The sequence below is a fragment of the Crassostrea angulata genome, chromosome 2 (assembly GCF_025612915.1).
Source record: "Crassostrea angulata isolate pt1a10 chromosome 2, ASM2561291v2, whole genome shotgun sequence".
NCBI classification, from domain to species: domain Eukaryota; kingdom Metazoa; phylum Mollusca; class Bivalvia; order Ostreida; family Ostreidae; genus Magallana; species Magallana angulata.
The window spans coordinates 41,749,220-41,767,774 of NC_069112.1; the positions used below are offsets into that span (position 1 = coordinate 41,749,220).

The 18,555-nt window shown below is 33.3% G+C and overlaps 2 protein-coding genes across 2 annotated transcripts in view; one reads left to right on the plus strand and one right to left on the minus strand.

Annotated features, from left to right (window-relative positions):
• LOC128174345 (scavenger receptor class F member 2-like) overlaps window positions 1-15,948 on the minus strand; it is a 28,258-nt gene extending 12,310 nt beyond the window's left edge. The window contains exons 1-2 of the mRNA XM_052839914.1: window positions 15,936-15,948; window positions 15,115-15,333 (exon numbers count right to left, since the gene is read on the minus strand). Coding sequence (XP_052695874.1) covers window positions 15,115-15,333; window positions 15,936-15,948 — 232 coding nt within the window. The remainder of the gene's footprint in view (window positions 1-15,114; window positions 15,334-15,935) is intronic.
• LOC128172401 (uncharacterized) lies at window positions 512-3,249 on the plus strand. Its single transcript, XM_052838200.1, has 6 exons — window positions 512-778; window positions 1,195-1,420; window positions 1,739-1,966; window positions 2,258-2,585; window positions 2,797-2,963; window positions 3,125-3,249. The coding sequence occupies exons 1-6, from the start codon at window positions 527-529 to the stop codon at window positions 3,196-3,198; spliced, it is 1,275 nt and encodes a 424-aa protein (XP_052694160.1). The 5' UTR covers window positions 512-526; the 3' UTR covers window positions 3,199-3,249.
• Window positions 15,949-18,555: the final 2,607 nt, after the last annotated feature.

The following is an 18,555-nucleotide window of genomic DNA, read 5'->3' on the forward strand; positions in this document are numbered from 1 at the left end:
TGACAGGATCAATACTGTTATGGTCAGAATTCACTTGATATTTTCCGACTTGTAATGATACGAAACAAAATTATCCAAGCTAAAGCCTCTATATTAACAAAATTCACTATCAATACCAAGCGTCTGCTCGCAAGTAAAACGCCATGTTTTCTGCAACCGGAAGCGGATCAAAGATCTTCTAACACGCACCTGCAGTCAACTAAAAGGGGCATTACTCGTAAATAAACCTTGCAAGAGTCTCAAATAGTCCAATAATTTATACATGCGCGGATCTAGAGGATGGTCGGAAGTGGAAAATGAAAAATTATTAAATTTACATAGGTTAATTATCGCAAATATGCCATGGACCCCCCCCCCCCCCATTAGGTATTTTTTGATTTATGGAATTTTAACCCCCCCCCCCCCCCCCCCCACTTTCAATTCGCCCCTCAGGAAAAAAAATTCTGGATCCGCGCATGTTATTTTTTCTGATGTGTTTCAATGAAAAAGATTCGTTTATGGTTTTTGGCTTTTTTTATTTGTAAAGATGAGGAAAAGGAAATTATACAGTAAAATTTCCTTGGAAAATGCATTAGAAGACATGAGGAAGAACAAGTTGTCTGCGGAAAAAGCCTCAATAAAACATGGTGTACCAGTCCGTACCCTACGCTACAGATGTAAAGAAAAACTTAAAGGGTTCCCTAACCGGTGTCTTACTCACAACCAGGAAACGAGCTTGGTACAATATGTTAAATACTGTGCAGAAAGAGCCTTTCCTTTGACACGGAAAATGATAAAGGTACCCCCCCCCCCCCTTACACAAACACACACACAATAGCACCCTTTGTAAAGTTGTTTGTCCTTCTCAAACTATTAAATTTGTTAAAACTCTTGTTAAAATTTAGCAATTTCTTCTAGTGAAATTAAGAATGTTCTGAATACACTATGAGTTTACAAATAACTTATTACATATTATAAAATCTAATTTACCCCAAAAATGGTTGATATTTTTGTAGTGCTTTCTACAACATGTCAAGAAGGGCAAACATTTTTACATGGGTTAAAAATATTATAAAAGTTTTATAATTTACGAAAAAAAAGTATCAATGAATAACAACTTTTTGTTTACATCAAAATGATTTGCCAATCAACATAAATACCAAAAAAATCTTAAGAAGTCAAATTCACATCTATAATTATCTCATAATACAACAGGCTTTTGCACGAGAAATGATCATCAAGGAACAAAGTCAAGATAATGAATTAACAGTCAATGTTAATTATGGTCCATCCAATAAATGGTTCAGAGGGTTCATGAAGAGACACCCAGAATTAAGAATAAGGACGCCAGATTCAATCGACCGGGGTCGATATGGTATGGCCAACACAACAGTTATCAACAATCATTTCCAACTGCTGGAAAAATGCTTGAAAGATATGGGTTAGTATAAAGATAGAAATGCAATACAAGTGTTAGTTGCTAATGAATGGTAGTTAGCTCTCTGCTAACTAATCAAAGGATAACAAATATTAAAAAATCAAAAATCAATAAATTATGAAACACAATATATCAAAATTGTACTGCCTGTATGCTATTGAATGGAAAATTAAACTAAACAAAAGAAAAGAGAACAGTCTACATGCAGTAATAACACAATTAAAGAAAGTAAAAAATATATGTAAAATCAAAATTTCCCAATTGAATTAAATATTATGTACCACCAGAATGTACAAATGTTGTTAAAAAAAATTTTCTTAGCGATAATGGACAAACCTGATAGCATATACAATGTGGACGAGACTGGGTTTAGCAAAATGGACAAACGAGAGAAGGTTCTAACAGAGAGGTCAAGGAAACATACTTATGCAAGAAGTGTTTCATCAACCTGCCACATCACAGCAAATATCTGTGTATCAGCTGATGGACATGTACTTCCAACATTTCTCATTTTCGAAAACAGTTTCCCAAGTGGAAGTTACAGAGATGGTAAATTACAAACCATATACAGTCAGTTCAAGTATATAATATACATTTTAAAAAACTACAACATATTTGCCATGAATATATATTTAAAAAATCAATTCAAATAAACGAAACAAAATAAAAAACAAAAACATATTCAAATCATTTACAAATCAATTTATGTACAATTAACACATACAACTCACTTACATACCGGTATATAATTAATACATGTACTTTAATTAAAAATGATAAGAAGGACGCGGTGGATGGTAAATACATACACAAACAAAATTGAAATGTTTACATTGACAGGTGTTCCTAGAGATTGGTTGTTTGGTACCTCACCAAATGGCTACATGGACGGCGAACTGTTCTACAAATGGTTTGAATCAGTGTTCTTACCAAATGTTCATAAACGACCTGCCTTACTGGTCCTTGACAACCACGAGAGTCATCTCACTCTCAAACTACTACAGCGGGCAAAGTCAGAGAATGTGGAGCTGTACGGGTTACCTCCACACACAACACATGTAACCCAGCCTTTGGATGTGGCCCTTTTCAAACCCCTTAAATCCAAATTTTCTGACATTGCTGTCAATTTGGGGTATGCCAGGAAAGATCTGATGATTGGCAAGGCAAAGTAAGGCCATGTTCTTCATGACTACCTATATCAACAATATAATACCTCTGTAGTTAATTCAATTTCATAAAGCTCCATATAAACTATTTAATTAAAATAAATCATCAGTAACTTTCAATTCGCTGAGAATACAATATATTGCACCTACTGGTACATATTTGAATAACATATAGCACAGCATTCAATTACAATTTTCATTTCATTTAATTAGATTTGCACCAGTGTTGTCATCCGCCATTGATCAGTGCTTCAGTCCACACCATATCAAGGAGGCCTTCAGAAAGACTGGCATTTTCCCTTTTAATCCCAAGGTGATTGACCAGAACCAACTCGCCCCTGCTGAACCCAACCAGCATCTTCTAAAAGAAGTAACTCCTGGTAATTGAAAATCATAAATCAAAATGAAACATGTTTATACCACACTACACAAAAAGAGTCAAAAGACAGCTTAAATCATCAAATTACTTTTTCAACCAACAGTTTTCTATGAAGTAAGTTTAAATTGTTCATACCATTATTAATCTCTTTTCTTTTTAAAGACAATCCACCTGAAAAACAGGACATTCTTTGCCATGCCTGTGGTCATTTTATTGGGCAAAATCCTTTGGTTTAGCAGGGTCTGATTCCTGAAAACCTCTCAGAGATATTTCTCCCCATCTTTCTGCCAACTTCTGAAAAAAAAGGCGAATCATAACAACATCTAGAGTTTTAACGGGTAAATAATATTCAAAAAATACAAAAAGATGTGATAATTTTCATAAACCAAAGAAAGAAAGAAGGAGAAAGAGAGAGAGAGAGAGAGAGAGAGAGAGAGAGAGAGAGAGATCAAGTCTAAAATGATAAGTTAACAATTGTCTATTCAATATCTTATAAAATATATTCATTTTTTTAAAATTTTAACCATCAAATAATGAATGTTATCCTATCCACTTGTCATGTAATATAGGACATGAGATAATAAGTCAGCTAGAACAAAAAGAAGCAGATGAGGAGGAAAAGAAGAAGAAAAAGGAGGAAAGGAGGGAAATGGCTGAAAATAAGAGGAAAGAGGCTGAGAGGAAGAGGAAAGAGGCCGAGAGGAAGAGGGAAGAGGCTGAAAGGAAGAGAAAAGATGCTGAAAGGAAGAAGAAGACAATTAAGGAGAAGAAAGAAGAGAAAAGCGTAAAACAAAGCAGAAAAAGAAAATCAACGGTATTTAAGCCACTAACTAGTATTTGTTAAAACAATAAAAAATACCAGGGTTAATAAAATTGGCTGTCATATTAATAAGATTTGATTTCAATGCTTTACAATTTTTTCATACATTCCATTGTAGGAGGATGAGGAATACTTACCAGTCTTAGAGAGGCCTAAGCGAAGGACAATAAAACCAAAGGTAAATACCCAGAGTCTGTCAAACATCATTCTGCCTTCATTTAGTAAACAACTAACCTGTCAACTCACACCAAACCTACAAACATATACACATAGATTAATCAGTCTGATGATTGGTTAATGCAACAGTTCACGACAATGTCGCAAAAATTGGGTGTCTATCTCTGGGTATAACTTTAATCTACTAACCCGCAGGTCCGAAATTCGAATATAGCAGTAAAAGTAAATTTTTCATGCAATTTACAACTGATATCGTCTCTTTACTTGCCTCTGATAGTCTTAGCACCAGCACCGTAAACTGAAGTGGTTCAGTTTTGTTTCTATGTAAAAATGTATACTATCAATCGCAATGTAAATTTAACACACTTTATTTTTCGAGGTTGGTAGTGTGTTCTGGAGAAAGTCTGAGGCAAGTAAAGAGACAATACCAGTGGTAAATTGCATAAATCTGACTTGTAATACAAACTTTTCCAGACTGTGTGGAGGACCCATAATGGGGGTGGTGCCCTAACTGACTAGGGGGGAGGGGGGCAAAAAAAAAAATTTAAATAAAAAAAAATTACCATAATTCTAAATCATTACTTTTTAGAAGTTCGCTGACCAGCTTGTAGAAGATCCTGAAGTCACCTTTGATGAAACGCCAGACACTACATTGTGCTTCTTCTGCTCTAGTCACGAGGCCCCATCAACCAGCACATCAGATCGAGTTGTCGATGGCTGGTTTTCATGTGACATTTGCGACAATTGGTATCATTGTGTATGCCAAGGCTTTACAAATGATGAGGACTTTGTTGTCATTCCTCCAGTATGCCAGAGCTGCGCTCGTTGGGAGGAATAGCGTTTTCATGCCACCACGACCAACTCCACATGTTCGATAAAAACTCAGTGGGCATGCGATGTTTGCATCATTGAAAAAATTAATTCAAATTTTAATCTTATTTTGTTTCTGATTAAATATAATTTTTCTCAGAAACTTACATCGGTCTTATTTTGTCATTTTTCTCACATAATTTAGATAATATGTCGATTAATTAGTGAATAATGATGAAAAGATATAAGCGGCAATAATGGGTACTCGACTTCCTGTTTATCAAAGGTCATGGACATGGTTTATTTTTAGTCAGAAGTAAGTCGATATCGAATAGTTTGAAATAAAAAACACCATATAAGTTGTATGAATGAACATTGCAGAGATCTGCATAGAAAATTTTACATGAAAGTTAATATGAAGAGAATAATTTTTAAAAAATGTGTTTCGTTCGGCAATAATGGGTACTCGCACGTTACATACAGTAATTTTATCTGGTCGTCATGTTAGTCATGAATAGATGTTGGAGATTGTTTGTGTTAATCTGCATTTAGGGGGTTAAAGTATACTTATGTACAATCTGGAAAAAAGGTTAACACGAAGACTGTCGTTTGATTTCTATGTTGTCTATCTGCCATGATTCGATAAATTGCGGTTTTAGGTGAGAGATAAGTCTGTTTTGTTAAAACTTTGTGCGAACTGTTGTCGTATAATTTTGATAGCGTTGAACATTTTCGTTATAACACAATCTTTATTAATGAAAACTCCATGCCGTTCATACCGTTACTTTTTTTTTTACTTTAGGTCATGCGTTGATGTATTTTCATCAATGGAGGATTGACAAAATCGTCAATTGAGATTCAGAACATTAAGGTAAGGTTTTCGGCTTGCAGTATTTTACTAAAGCTACATATCATTATGCTCACTATGCTGTCTGTTATAAACTTCAAATGATTTTATCGGACGCGTTTTATAACTACAGAAGAACAAAGTGCATGATTTCAAACTGTCGTTTTAAGGAAATATGAATAAGTTCGTGAAAATTATGTACATTTTGTATGTGGCTATTACATGTACATGTATTAGTGTAAATTATATCTAAAATTTTCGAAAACAACGTCACTACCTTTGTCATGATTCGTTACTTTTATTTGCTAATAAACTATTCACAAGGAAAATGCAACAATAGGAAAAAAATGTGAATTATAGTATAACGAAAACAACTTTATCAGAACCTTTCAAAATCCACAGATTTCAGATAAAACCTATCTTAGGATATGTGTAACCTGGTGTTTTTAAATTATTATTTCAATCCACGTCACAATCAAAATCTGAAATACTCCACAGACATATTTGAATGGTTGGTTTAAAAGTCTTAAATGTTGTAAAAACTGTACAAATAATGTTTTCAATAAAAAAAACAAAAAAACACACACACATATTAAAACCTTTAAATAATGATCATCATTCGCACATGGCCGAGGAGATCCCGCGCAAGTGACATCTTCTACATTTACCTTATCACGCGTGCATGTTTGGTATTTTGTATGAACGCAACTATTTTTATTATGTTTTCAACTTTCATATTGGTTTAAGGTAAACAGATGAATTTATGTTACTCGTACAGTTGATTTAGCATTTTATACGACAGCGTACAAGGTAATTTAAAAATCAAATCAAATTATGATCAAAGGTCCATGTTACATGTTTGCAGTAGGTGCTGGCACGATAAAAGAATGCCCTAAATTGAGGCATTCGGTGATTATTTTAAAGAATATTCAATTGAGTTTTGAAACAAGTTTTGTTTAGATTCTATCGGTCACATATAAATAACTTCTGTAGTGTTTCTACATGGTCGTTAAATCATTTCATTGTGAAAACAATTCGGTGATTATTTTAAAGAATATTCAATTGAGTTTTGAAACAAGTTTTGTTTTTTTTCTACATGGTCGTTCGATCATTTCATTGTGGCTATAATAAATTGACCTGTTGAACACGCTTAACTTCTATTATATATAGTTATGAACAGAATTATATATATTATTATAAAAAGTTTTAAGTCAAAGGTAATTTGTTCTTTGGATTAGATGTTATGAAATACGACTACATTATGATATGCAGGCGGTCGCCATAGAAATCATCAAAGTATTGCAAGTGTGGACAGATTAGTTCACTTGACTTACAGACATAGTGACATACATGTATCTGCCTCCAAAAAATATATGCGCTTCTCAAAGTTACACTTCAGTGAGATGGACATTTGTTCTTGGGAATTTTCTTTATTGCTAATTATATGAAAATTGATTCTAATTCTATGAAAATTGATTTTTTTTTAAAAAGTGTTATTGAAGTTGTGTGGTATGAGGTTGTCATGCAACTTAATTTACTTACAAGGTTAGCTACAGCCAGTGGAATACTAATTTTAGGTCAACAATGAATACACAATCTATTAAAATACCAGAGAAATAGAGAAGGCAAATATTGCTTGTGACGTACGTAATTTTTTATATATATCTTTATGATAAAACAGAGAAAAACAAACAAAAAACCAACACAAAAAAAACAGGGAACTTACATCGAACTTACTTCATGTACATAAAATAAAAAAAACCGTAACACCTAAATGTTTCGCTTATTTTTATTGAAGTTTACCGGTTTTTTTTTTTCAAAATACATACGTAAACTTTCTCCGAGAGAATTACTTATGATCCGATAATGGAGAAAAACTGACTTAAAAAAAGGTATTTTGCATATTATTGCATCGTCGAGAGAAGTAATATTCATTTCTGTAAAAAAATGTCATTTAATTTTAAGTTGCATATAACGGTTTCTCTATATCAGATGTAAAATTTAGAAGCCCACTTATGCATAAATTCTCCCGATGTTCTGTCATAGCTGAATATTATTTTAAATGTTCAAGTCTACTCGTATTATCAAATAATATCAGCCCTGAACAAACTTTCAGAGATGCCATCAATTTTTGCTATTTACCAAATTTTGACAGCACGAAACAATTACAATCTTGCACATTGTCTTCAAAAAATAAGAAAGATTTAATTACAGAAGTTACGTGTTTTTTATGCAGGTTTTTGCGTGCATTTCCTTACATGAATCATAAATACATGTATATATAACAATCCTTGCTACCCTTAAAAATTTAACTCGCCATTAAACTTCTCATTGTTTAAACCCCCGTCACACTGGAGCTGCGTCCTAACGGCGATCCCGCTGCGTCATTGAATAATGTAAAACGCCAAGGTAAACGAACTAGAGTCTCCTACAGCGCCGTAACAATGCAACGGCATCTTCGTTCGCCGCGGTGGGATATCCTAGAACATTTTAGAACGCCGTGACAGCACATGTGCACGCAGGGCACGCTGTGGACGTGTGGTAAAAACTCCTAGCACGTCATGAGCACTCGGCGGATTCCCAGCGATAGCGCAGTCAATCGCCAAGTAGAACTCTGTGGAAACGTAGTTGGGAGCTCTGTAAGGACGCCTCAGTCGCCATCAGGATGCCGTGACATTTTCAATTGTAAATTTTCCTTGCGATCTACGAATTCCATGAATTCTACAACGCCGTGAACACGCCCTGGGAACGCAACTTGGTGTGACAGGGCTTTAAAGAGTTTTCAAAACAATTACACAAACTGTGTTCGACAAATAGTTTTCTTAAAACATTTTCTTCCTGTCTTTATACAGGCTTTCAATCACAACACGTTTTTATAACAAAAGCAGGAGTAAAATTTTAGTCATTAGTCATTATAATCGTTTGACACCAAATCATATAAATTTTCAACTCGCAGCAACAACGGAAGACCTACTCGTGGCTTTGCCACGAGCTCTGCTCTAGTTTAAATCATGATTCGTATCTATTAATTGCTAATTAACTATTTAAAAACGAAATGCAACAATAGTAATCATTTAGGACTACTATAATGTGAACGAAAACACCTTTATTAAAACCTTTCAAAGTCCATGGATTTCAGGAAAAAACTTATTTTAGTATATGTGAGGCGTAAAAATCGTCCAGGGGCAAGAGTCTAAACAATTTTAAAGAATCAGCAATATGTCAAAATCCTTGCATATAAGTAAAATCATATGTGATATCATTTCAGTTTTTGTGAATAGTTAAAATATTTTCCTTGTACAGTTGGAAACCAAGTGGGGGCCCACCCTACTTCTAAAAATTTTGATTTTATTGAATTGAAATCTACACTATCTGAAGCTGATTCCACAACAGTTACAGCTTTTCTAGGAAAATGTTTTTTAGAATAATATTTTTAAAAATTCCTATGCAAAAATTCGCACCCCCCCCCCCCTCCCACGCTGTGACCCAATCCTCACCCTCGGGGGTCATGATTTTCACAACTTTGAATCTACACTACCTGAGGATGCTTCAACTTAACTTTCTGCTTTTTAGCCAATTAGTTTTTAAGATGATTTTTTAGATTTCAAAGTGTTTAATCAATATATTCCTATGTAAAAATTCAACCTCCATTGTGGCCCCACCCTTCTCTCAGGGGTCATTATTTTCACAACTTTGAATCAACACTACCTGAGCATGCTTCCACACAAGTTTCAACTTTCCTGGCTGATTAGATATTTAGAAGAAGGTTTTCTAAAGACTGTTTTCTATATATTCCTATATAAAAATCCACCCCTCCCCCTATTATGACCCATCCTACCCCCGGGGCATGATTTTCACAAATTTGAATATACACTACCTAAGGATGCTTCTCATTTTTCAGCTTTCCCGGCTGATCATTTTTCAGCTTTCCTGGCTGATCTGTGTCTGAGAAGAAGATTTTTGGGAGTTGATTATAATCAACTCTCCTATGCAGTTACTCTGGCAAACCAAAAGTGAAACAGTGTTTGGACCTAAACATAAATCATCACCGCTGACAAGACGTAGAACTTGAAAATAATAGATAAATTCGGTGTACTGTTTGCTGTACCATTGTTTTTTCGAAAAGAAAAGTATCTACAAATACCTTGAAAATAGTCAGATTTTATATAGTACGAACAATTCAATGTTTGTTTTTTTTTTTGTAGTTGCATGTATTCCTACACAAGAGTTCAATATAGTTTCGTTCAACCAGACGCTCGGCTGTCTCCGTAAATCTCCGACAAACAGAGAGTCTCTCTTGGTAGTCGGAGATTAACGGAGACAGCCGAGCGTCTGGGTGAACGAGACTAGAGTTCAATATTGCTTGGATCCAGAGGTGTACAATTTATAGAAACATTTCGATTACTGATACACAGTTTGATGGAATTAATATTATCTTTAAATATTACAAAACATGATGGGGTTTTCTCGAAATTCTTGTCGGAAAAGTTCGAAAATTCATATTATAAAAAATATCATAACAGATCGTTGATTTTAAAATTGATAATAATCAATAAAATCAACCCCGACAGTACTTCAATTTCAGACTGTTCTCTATAATATTCCTATGTAAAATTTCAACCCCTCATTGTGGTCCCATCCTACTTTCGAGGGTAATAATTTTCAGAATTTTAAATTTACACTACCTGAAGATGCATCCACATAAGTTTCAGTTTTCCTGATTGATGGATTTTTGAGAAAAAGATCTATTAAAGATTAACTCTCTATACACTACTGAAATGAAAAAGAAACAAAAAAACTTTGAGACTATAAAAAAAAAACCCATGAGGAAACCCTGAATGGCAATGAGAAAACCTAGAGAGACCCTGAGGTCGGCACTGAGGGTACTGAGGAAACCCTGAGGTCGGCACTGAGGGTACAGAGGAAATCCTTAGGGACCCTGATGTTTGCACTGAGGTTACTGAGAAAACCCTGAGGGACCCCGAGGTTTGCACTTAAGGTACTGAGGAAACCCTGAGGTATGCACTGAATGTTCTAAGGAAGCCCTGAGAGACCCTAAGGTCGGCACTGAGGGCACCGAGGAAACCATTAGAGACACTGAGGTCACTTGTAGTAGAAAAACGATCTAAATCATTCGATTAAAATAAAATTATAAAAGCTAATTTAAAGAATTTTTATAATGAATATTTATATTTCCATTTAGTCGAAATTCTTTTTAGCAACTTTGAGATTAAGTAAGAATGTTCGGGTATGTCTGATTATATCAAGGTTTTATTTTTAAACAAACCGCTTCATTTTTTGTTAAAACTACAACAACGATTTTTATTTTCCTTAACAATAATCATGCATAAAAAATAATATCTAATTTAAATAATGACATTTTATTTTCAACTTGACATCTGATTGAAATAGAACTTCCACTGTATTGGGTTTTTTTTAAACGCTGCATATTACCTTCTACTAAAACTTCCGTTGTGTATATCAATTGTTAAACCTTTTGTTTGTCCAAGATCGGAAAAAAACACTGCAACTAACATAGAATATACAAGATACACGAGGGTTGTTCGGAAATTATTGAGACGACTTGAATATTTCCCTAACTTAGTGACGAATTTTGGTGCAAATTGGCATACAGATTATAAAGATACCCCAACAAGTAATTGAAAAAAGTAATATTTCAAAAATGTTAAATATTTTGTTTACAACGGTAGATAAACAAGTCAATGGTCGGGATACCCGCCGCATGCATGAAATCGGAGATTGAAAAACTTAAACATCTACTTTCTAAGTGTCCGTAGAATTACAGTTAACAAAGGTGCTTGAGGACAGGATCGACCCCCTCCCCCCCCCAATATATAGATTGATTGGTGAATAAACATAAACATACTTCGTTAATCTCTCGGAGTTATCTTTCTTGCGATAAACCCTCACTTCCGTTCGCTCAGGATGGATCGGTTCAAAAATTGTGATATGAGGTCACCCTTTTTACTCGTAGATGCAGTTTGATAGTACATTTCAACAAATATTCATCGGCAGTGCCTCTTGGCTGGCAGACTAAGTTAACAACCTTCTTGTATTATACATGTAGAGGGTCTTATTTTAAAAAAAAAAATGTTTGTTTTAGGTACTTTTGGACAATGAATGTATAAATTAGATTATGTCCTAAAAGGATAATTAAATAAAAAAAACAACGCCCGGGGGTCTATATACTGGGGAGGGGTTGGAAGGGGAAGGGGGAAGTCGATCCTGTCCTCAAGCACCTGTGCAGTTAATGATAAAAGAAATCAAATTAAATATGTTCATTCTGCTATTTTTTGCGACTAACTTTTAATCAAGTTTCACTGATGTTCGGGTTGAAATACGGATATGGTACATATGGTATATTTACCAGGCAATAGAAATCTGACACCGACTTTACATTGAATTTTGACGTGAAGGCGGCACAGCAAATATACATCAAATTGGTTGAAATTTCATAAGAAGACATTTTAATGCCTTGCAGTTGCTTAAAAAACTATACGATGACAAAGGATAAAGAGCTTCAATTTATCATATTTTTTCACTGATTGTTTAATTAGAATTAAGAAAAGGGACTAAATATCAAGTACTTTTTACACACGCACTGCTGTCAACACTTCAAAAATATGTACAAAATGACTGCAGGAGACTTTCACAGCAATCTATTACTAAATGTAGCATGCGGTATTATTGCCAGTGTTTAAAAATCGAGCATTTCAATATTTATTGATAATTGATTGTCTTGTTTCTGATTCGAAGTACATGATAAAAAAAAAAATACTGTGTATGATAGACGATGTACTGTGTCCTTTGTGTACAAGTACAAAATCCATTCTTTTGTTTGTCTGGGATCACGAAAAACCTCGGAACTAACAGCCAAGGCTCAGACTATACACGCGACAGAGTGACAGCTGTAAACCGCGGTGAATTGCACCGTAAAACAAATGAGTTTGGGTTGTTTTTGTTTAAATAAAAAGTGATTTCACCCGGGTCCTCTGCATGGAAATCAAATCATAGTAAAGTTTATGATTATTGAACAAGGACTACAATTATATAATTATTTAGGAAATTTGAACAGCGATCAAAGTCGGTTTATTTCATATTTTGCTCGGGCTTGTAAATGAAATTCTAATTGTAGTGTTCTGTTTCGTTTTCCTTACCAATGGAGAGAGAGAGAGAGAGAGAGAGAGAGAGAGAGAGAGAGAGTATGTACATGGATTTATATAACCTTACACCATTTTACTGTCTAAGCATTATAATACCCATCAGTCAAATATGTTCTGTTAGCTCGACTTAAATGATTAATTAAATGAATAAAAATGAACATGATTATTTATTTTAAAAACATTACATTTGACCTTTATTATGTTTTAGAAGAATACCTTAAATCTTAATGGCCTTATTAATTTTGTTTAAAAATGAATTACGTAAAACGTGGAGCCTCTCGCTTTTCACATGTTAAACCAATATACATGTACTATGTACATGTAATAAGTACAGACACGGTTAGCTTTTTAAAAAGCAAGAAACTCAACCAGCGGATTTTCAATTATAGGACTAAAGTGAAGTTTCCAGAATAACAAAAATATGTGGTTGCACATTTAGTTTGCACTCTTCCTGTTATTACTGTAAAAGATGATATGAAGATAAGCGAGACGCGGTGTACATATAATATATGACTGCACACCTACTTAATACTTAAAAAGTGTAACTTTTCAAACATAGCTCTCTGAATGTCATGGCCTCGTCGCAAACAACTACCAATATATTTCCTCTCCAATCTCACAAAGAGAGTCGGGAATTTATACGCGGACTGTGAGACTCAAGATTCCCTTGACAGTCTTCCAATACATCGATGCGCAGTTTGACCTAGAAACTGACCAGTTTCATAACTTCTGCAAAGTTTTTCTAACAAAAACTCTTTAATTACTTCCCAGATTTTTCTTTTACGCAAGCAAAATTAAAGCTTCACCCGAACCTTATTAGTCAGCCCGCGGACTGACTAAATATATACTTATCCTTTGTGTTTCTGTATTTTTCCTTTACAATTAATTAAAGATGCTGTATAAATGAAGTCTGATCCTATGCAACTGCTTGAGTAAAATCTATATTTATAACAAATAAATGAATTGTTAGTTATGTCTCTATTTATAATTACCACAATTGTTAAATAATTAAAGATCATAAAAACGTGTCGTATTAAGTGCCGACCTTAGGGTCTCTCGGGGTTTTCTCAGTACCCTCAGTGCCGACCTAAAGATCTCTCAGGGCTTCCTCAGTACCCTCAGTGCCGACCTCAGAGTTCCTCAGGACTTTTGTTCCTTAGTACCCTCAGTGCAAACCTGAGGGTCCCTCAGGGTTTCATCAGTACTCTCAGTGCCGACCTCAGGGTCTCTCAGGGTTTTTTCAGTGCCACTCAGGGTTTCGTCAGGGTTTTTTAATAGTCCCAGTTTTTTTTCCATTACAGTAGTAATATACCTATATAAAAAAAATCGATCCCCCATTGTGACCCAGCCTACCTCCGGGGGTCTTGATTTTCACAACTTTGAATCTTAACTGCCATAGGATGTTGTCAAATAAGTTATAGATTTCCTGGCTGTTTTGTGTCTGAGAAGACGATTTTTAAAGACTTTTCTGTATATATTCTTCAGTACAAATGCGACCCCAATTATGGCCAAACATTACCCAGAGGTGATGATTTTACAACTTTGAATCAACACTATCTGAGGATGCTTCCACATAAGTTTCAGCTGGCCAAATGGTACTTGAGAATAAGATTTCTTGAAATTTTGACGAAAATTTTCAATAATTTCAAATTAGATTCCCTTGTAGAAGGGCGTGGTCCTTTTTACAACTTTGAATTATCTACGCATTAAAGTGTTTTGTGTCAAAAATAGTTGTATTGGCCCAGTCGTTCTAGAGAAGATGTTGACAATGTGAAAAGTTTACAAACGGACAGACAGACATACGACAGACCAAAAGTGATCAGAAAAGCATACTTGCCCTTTCAGTTGAGGTGAGATAATAAATATATAAGGTAGTTAGTATTACGTCACTATGAAAATATGTGAGTAATCTCCCTGTAACCGCAAATCTTACCTCAAAAGAATCCTGGCATATCATTTTATTTTAAAACATAAACAATCGTATCTATAAAGTGAATTTAGCAAACTCTTGGTTTCATCATCTAACATTCTCTTAAACTGTAATTTTAATTTAAAATTATTCATGTATTTGGCTTTTGCTTCATTTATCATTCATGTTCATTACAGCCATTGGAACAGTTTAATTTTGTCAAGTTTCAATTACATTAAAATCAACATTTTTTTGGTATTGCATCTTCCAAACTAACAGGGGAAATCGATTAAAGATTTAGTATTCTGATAAAACAAAATTGTTAACATGTAAATAAAAAGCGTATAATTATGCGTGATGCCACAGAGACTATCATATCCATATACATAATGACTGTGACTATACCGTCATTGTTCGTCATGAAGTAAATAGTGATGTGATGGATACTGTGGATCCTAGTCAGGTTCACCCACCAGGTGGCGGTTTGTCTGCTATATGATGCAGCACATTGACCACTGTCCCAGCTCAGGTCAGATTTACGTCCGTCCACAGCGTTACTGGCGTCCAATGTGTCGTCATATGATTGGTACTGTTGGTATGCTGGTTTATTGAGGGCAACGTTAACTGTAAACAAACACAACAAACATATATACTGCACATATAATAGCATATCAACGCACACATCATACACATACATCACACATATATTATCAGATATGGTATAAATAACATTTATATTTTGATATGATTTCTCAAATAAATTGTTTTTTTTTATGTATTGGTCCCAATTGTAATTATATAAAATGCAATTCATTCAAAGATTAACAGAAAATCATACAAAGTCTTAATACACATAAACAACATTTTTTTTTTAAAATTCAATCTGACAGTTATATTGTTTAAACAGTGTACATAAATCCATTTTGAGTGTTACATGTAAATGTATGTACATGTAATAAGGTTATAAAAAATATAATCGACAAGCAGTATAGATAGATATCCGTCTTGATTAGAATACTATAGGTTTATAAAAGTATTGAAAGGACTATATATAAGGACTGTATATGATATGGGCCTAAAATGGCCCTCTAAAATGAACAAAATAATTTTACTGATTTTTTGTTGTGGTTTTCATCATACACATATAGATATATGTGATGGGTTTTTTTAAGGTTCATTTTGATTCAAATGCCCAAAATTTAAAAATATGAAATCGTAATGAAAACCTTTCCCCGCCATTTTTGCATTTTAGGCAAAAAACAGCTTGTTTTCAAGCAATTTCTCTTTTAGAAAACATAGAGCGTATGCTTGAACAAACAAAATATTTTAAACAGAGACGTATATACTTAAGGCTAACAAGTGACAAAAAAATCCTTGTTGAAGTTTGCGCTGTAATTTCCCATTCATAAAAAAGATAAGAAAAATGTCAAATTGGGACTGATTTTGATTGAATTATAGAAAAAGCGTCACTTTTGACGTCATATACTGCCAGTGCGTGTAATTAAATCAAATAAATAGGTGAAAAATATATTTTACATCAAATTTCTAAAATATAACATAACAATCTATTGTACCAGAAACACTTAAAAAATGTCGAGTTATGGAGTCCAAATTTAACTCATGTCATATATAGTTCTTTATGAAAACTTTTATTCAAAACTATTGCAAAGTTAGTTGACATCATTTGTATGTAATCTTACCATAAGCCTTTGAAATCGCCAAAAGTCTCATGTAAAAAATCACAAATAACATAGTTATAAGCAAACGCATAGAGTGAAGTTAAAAATCAACTACAATGTACAATAACTGACCGGGATTCCAATTACATAGACACTTTAATACAGGAAATAATTACAGGAAACAAATGTTTAGTACAATATCTATGGAGCCCATACATATCATCAGGATGAAATTCAGATATTTTTCAAATATCTTACCATAAATATAAATTTACTTTAAAAAATCTAATAAACCTATTTTAAACTTAAACTAGCTAATATATATTTTTTTAAATAAAAAATTGCGCATCAACATAATGCAAAAAAAAACCCGTCCTCTAAGAATTCTAGAAAAAAAATATATTGAACATATTCAACGTTGACTCAAAATACTTAACAGAACTTCAATCGATCAATCGATCAATCGATCGAGAGAGAGAGAGAGAGAGAGAGAGAGAGAGAGAGAGAGAGCTCTGAATTTTAATGAGTACGCTTTATAAGTAATCTAGACTAGACATATAGGTACCATTTGCAGTAGCCAGTTAAACATTCTGAACGAAAATTAAGCAGACAAATACTCTTCTTGTACACATTGCAATATGAGTTTTATTGTTTCTCAAATTGAATTATCTTTAAAAGATCCATATTTGGTCCAAATTAAATATCTGAATCGACTGATTTACATGTTCCTGATTTAAATATCGCATTTTTAAATTAATATATTGAGTACGTGGACTACTTTTCAGGTTTTCTTAGCTTTCACCTTATAAATGTATAATTGTTGCATAACTATTTCTCTTCTGTTTTTGCAACGTACATGTATACAAAGAATTTAAAGAGCTAAATCAGATCAGTATTTTGTTCATGAGAAAAATGCAAATGTTTGTTTAAAGTTTGCCTTATATAAGTTTGTTTTCTATGCATTCTGAAAACATATATCTTTGCGAAGTAAAGGATTTTGTTATTTAAGTAATCAGGGTTTGTCAAAATAATGTAAACGTATTGTTTCGACAAAATCAAATAAGAGTGCCTATAACAAAATTGACCCAATGCCATGAGATCAGTAACCAAACGCTCAATTTATTACTCTACAATAGACCTTAAGTTACAATGCAGTTTTTAACGACATAATACACTGTGAATACAATTTTAATACAGTATTTTTTAAAGTCTCTTAGATGAAACTGTAGCATTGAAATTAAGTAAACTAAAAGAATAATAACAGCTTAAATACTTGTCATGACCTTGTCAATATATTTCTCAGTAATCATATTTGACCTTTTAACATTGGGATATAGCTTTACATTCCATGATAATGTCGTCTGAACACTATTGATAAATATGTCAAAATTGTTGCTCTTTACTATAACAGAAACATACGATTTGCGTTCTTAAACAATTAAAGGCTAAAGTGCACATAGATAAAATGAAAAGCATTGAAACACAAGTTTCAAAATAACTAAAATATGTGGAACATGTATTTTGATTCTGCTCTGCCTTGTGTAAGCAAAACAGATAATTTGTCATTTTTTAAAACTAGAAATTAAAATTGATTATCAATAAAGTATATGCCAATGCTACCTGTATTTGAGAAATAATTACAAAGAAAAACCAAACTACCAGTGAATTTTCTTATTATTTATATGGTTGAACAGTTAATTAAGTTATTTTTAAAGCGCTGGAAGACAGACCTTTCTACCTAATGTATCCTACTGTACACTTATTTTCAAAAGAGAGAGATAAAACGAGAGAAAGAAAGATAAAGATAGACAGACAAACATATATACTTATATGACTGATTCTATTCTACTTCAAAATACGCCATATTGTTAATGTTTATCAATATTGTTTATTTCATTTCATTTTTGACAGGCATTTTATATTTAGATTTAAATATTATCTATGGTGTCATCAAGTTTGAAACTGTTTTAAACTGTTACGCCTTATATTTATTTCCAGAAGTTTCTTCTAAAATAGGTTTTTTTTTTATTCTAAATATTTTAAATAGGCTAATTAAAATCAAATATGCTCTTCCGATTACAATAATTGTTATTCTTTTACTGACAACGGTCTTGCAAGGTAGCCAGAACTGATATTGAATCAAATTGTTGTGTTGTAGATGTTCGAA

Excerpts from the sequence above, each read along its gene's own strand:
- LOC128172401 (XM_052838200.1), top strand. The coding sequence starts at position 527 with ATGAGGAAAAGGAAATTATACAGTAAAATTTCCTTGGAAAATGCATTA. Across the intron at positions 779-1,194 it reads TGACACGGAAAATGATAAAG|GCTTTTGCACGAGAAATGAT; the intron begins GTACCCCCCCCC and ends ATAATACAACAG. Across the intron at positions 2,586-2,796 it reads CTGATGATTGGCAAGGCAAA|ATTTGCACCAGTGTTGTCAT; the intron begins GTAAGGCCATGT and ends TCATTTAATTAG.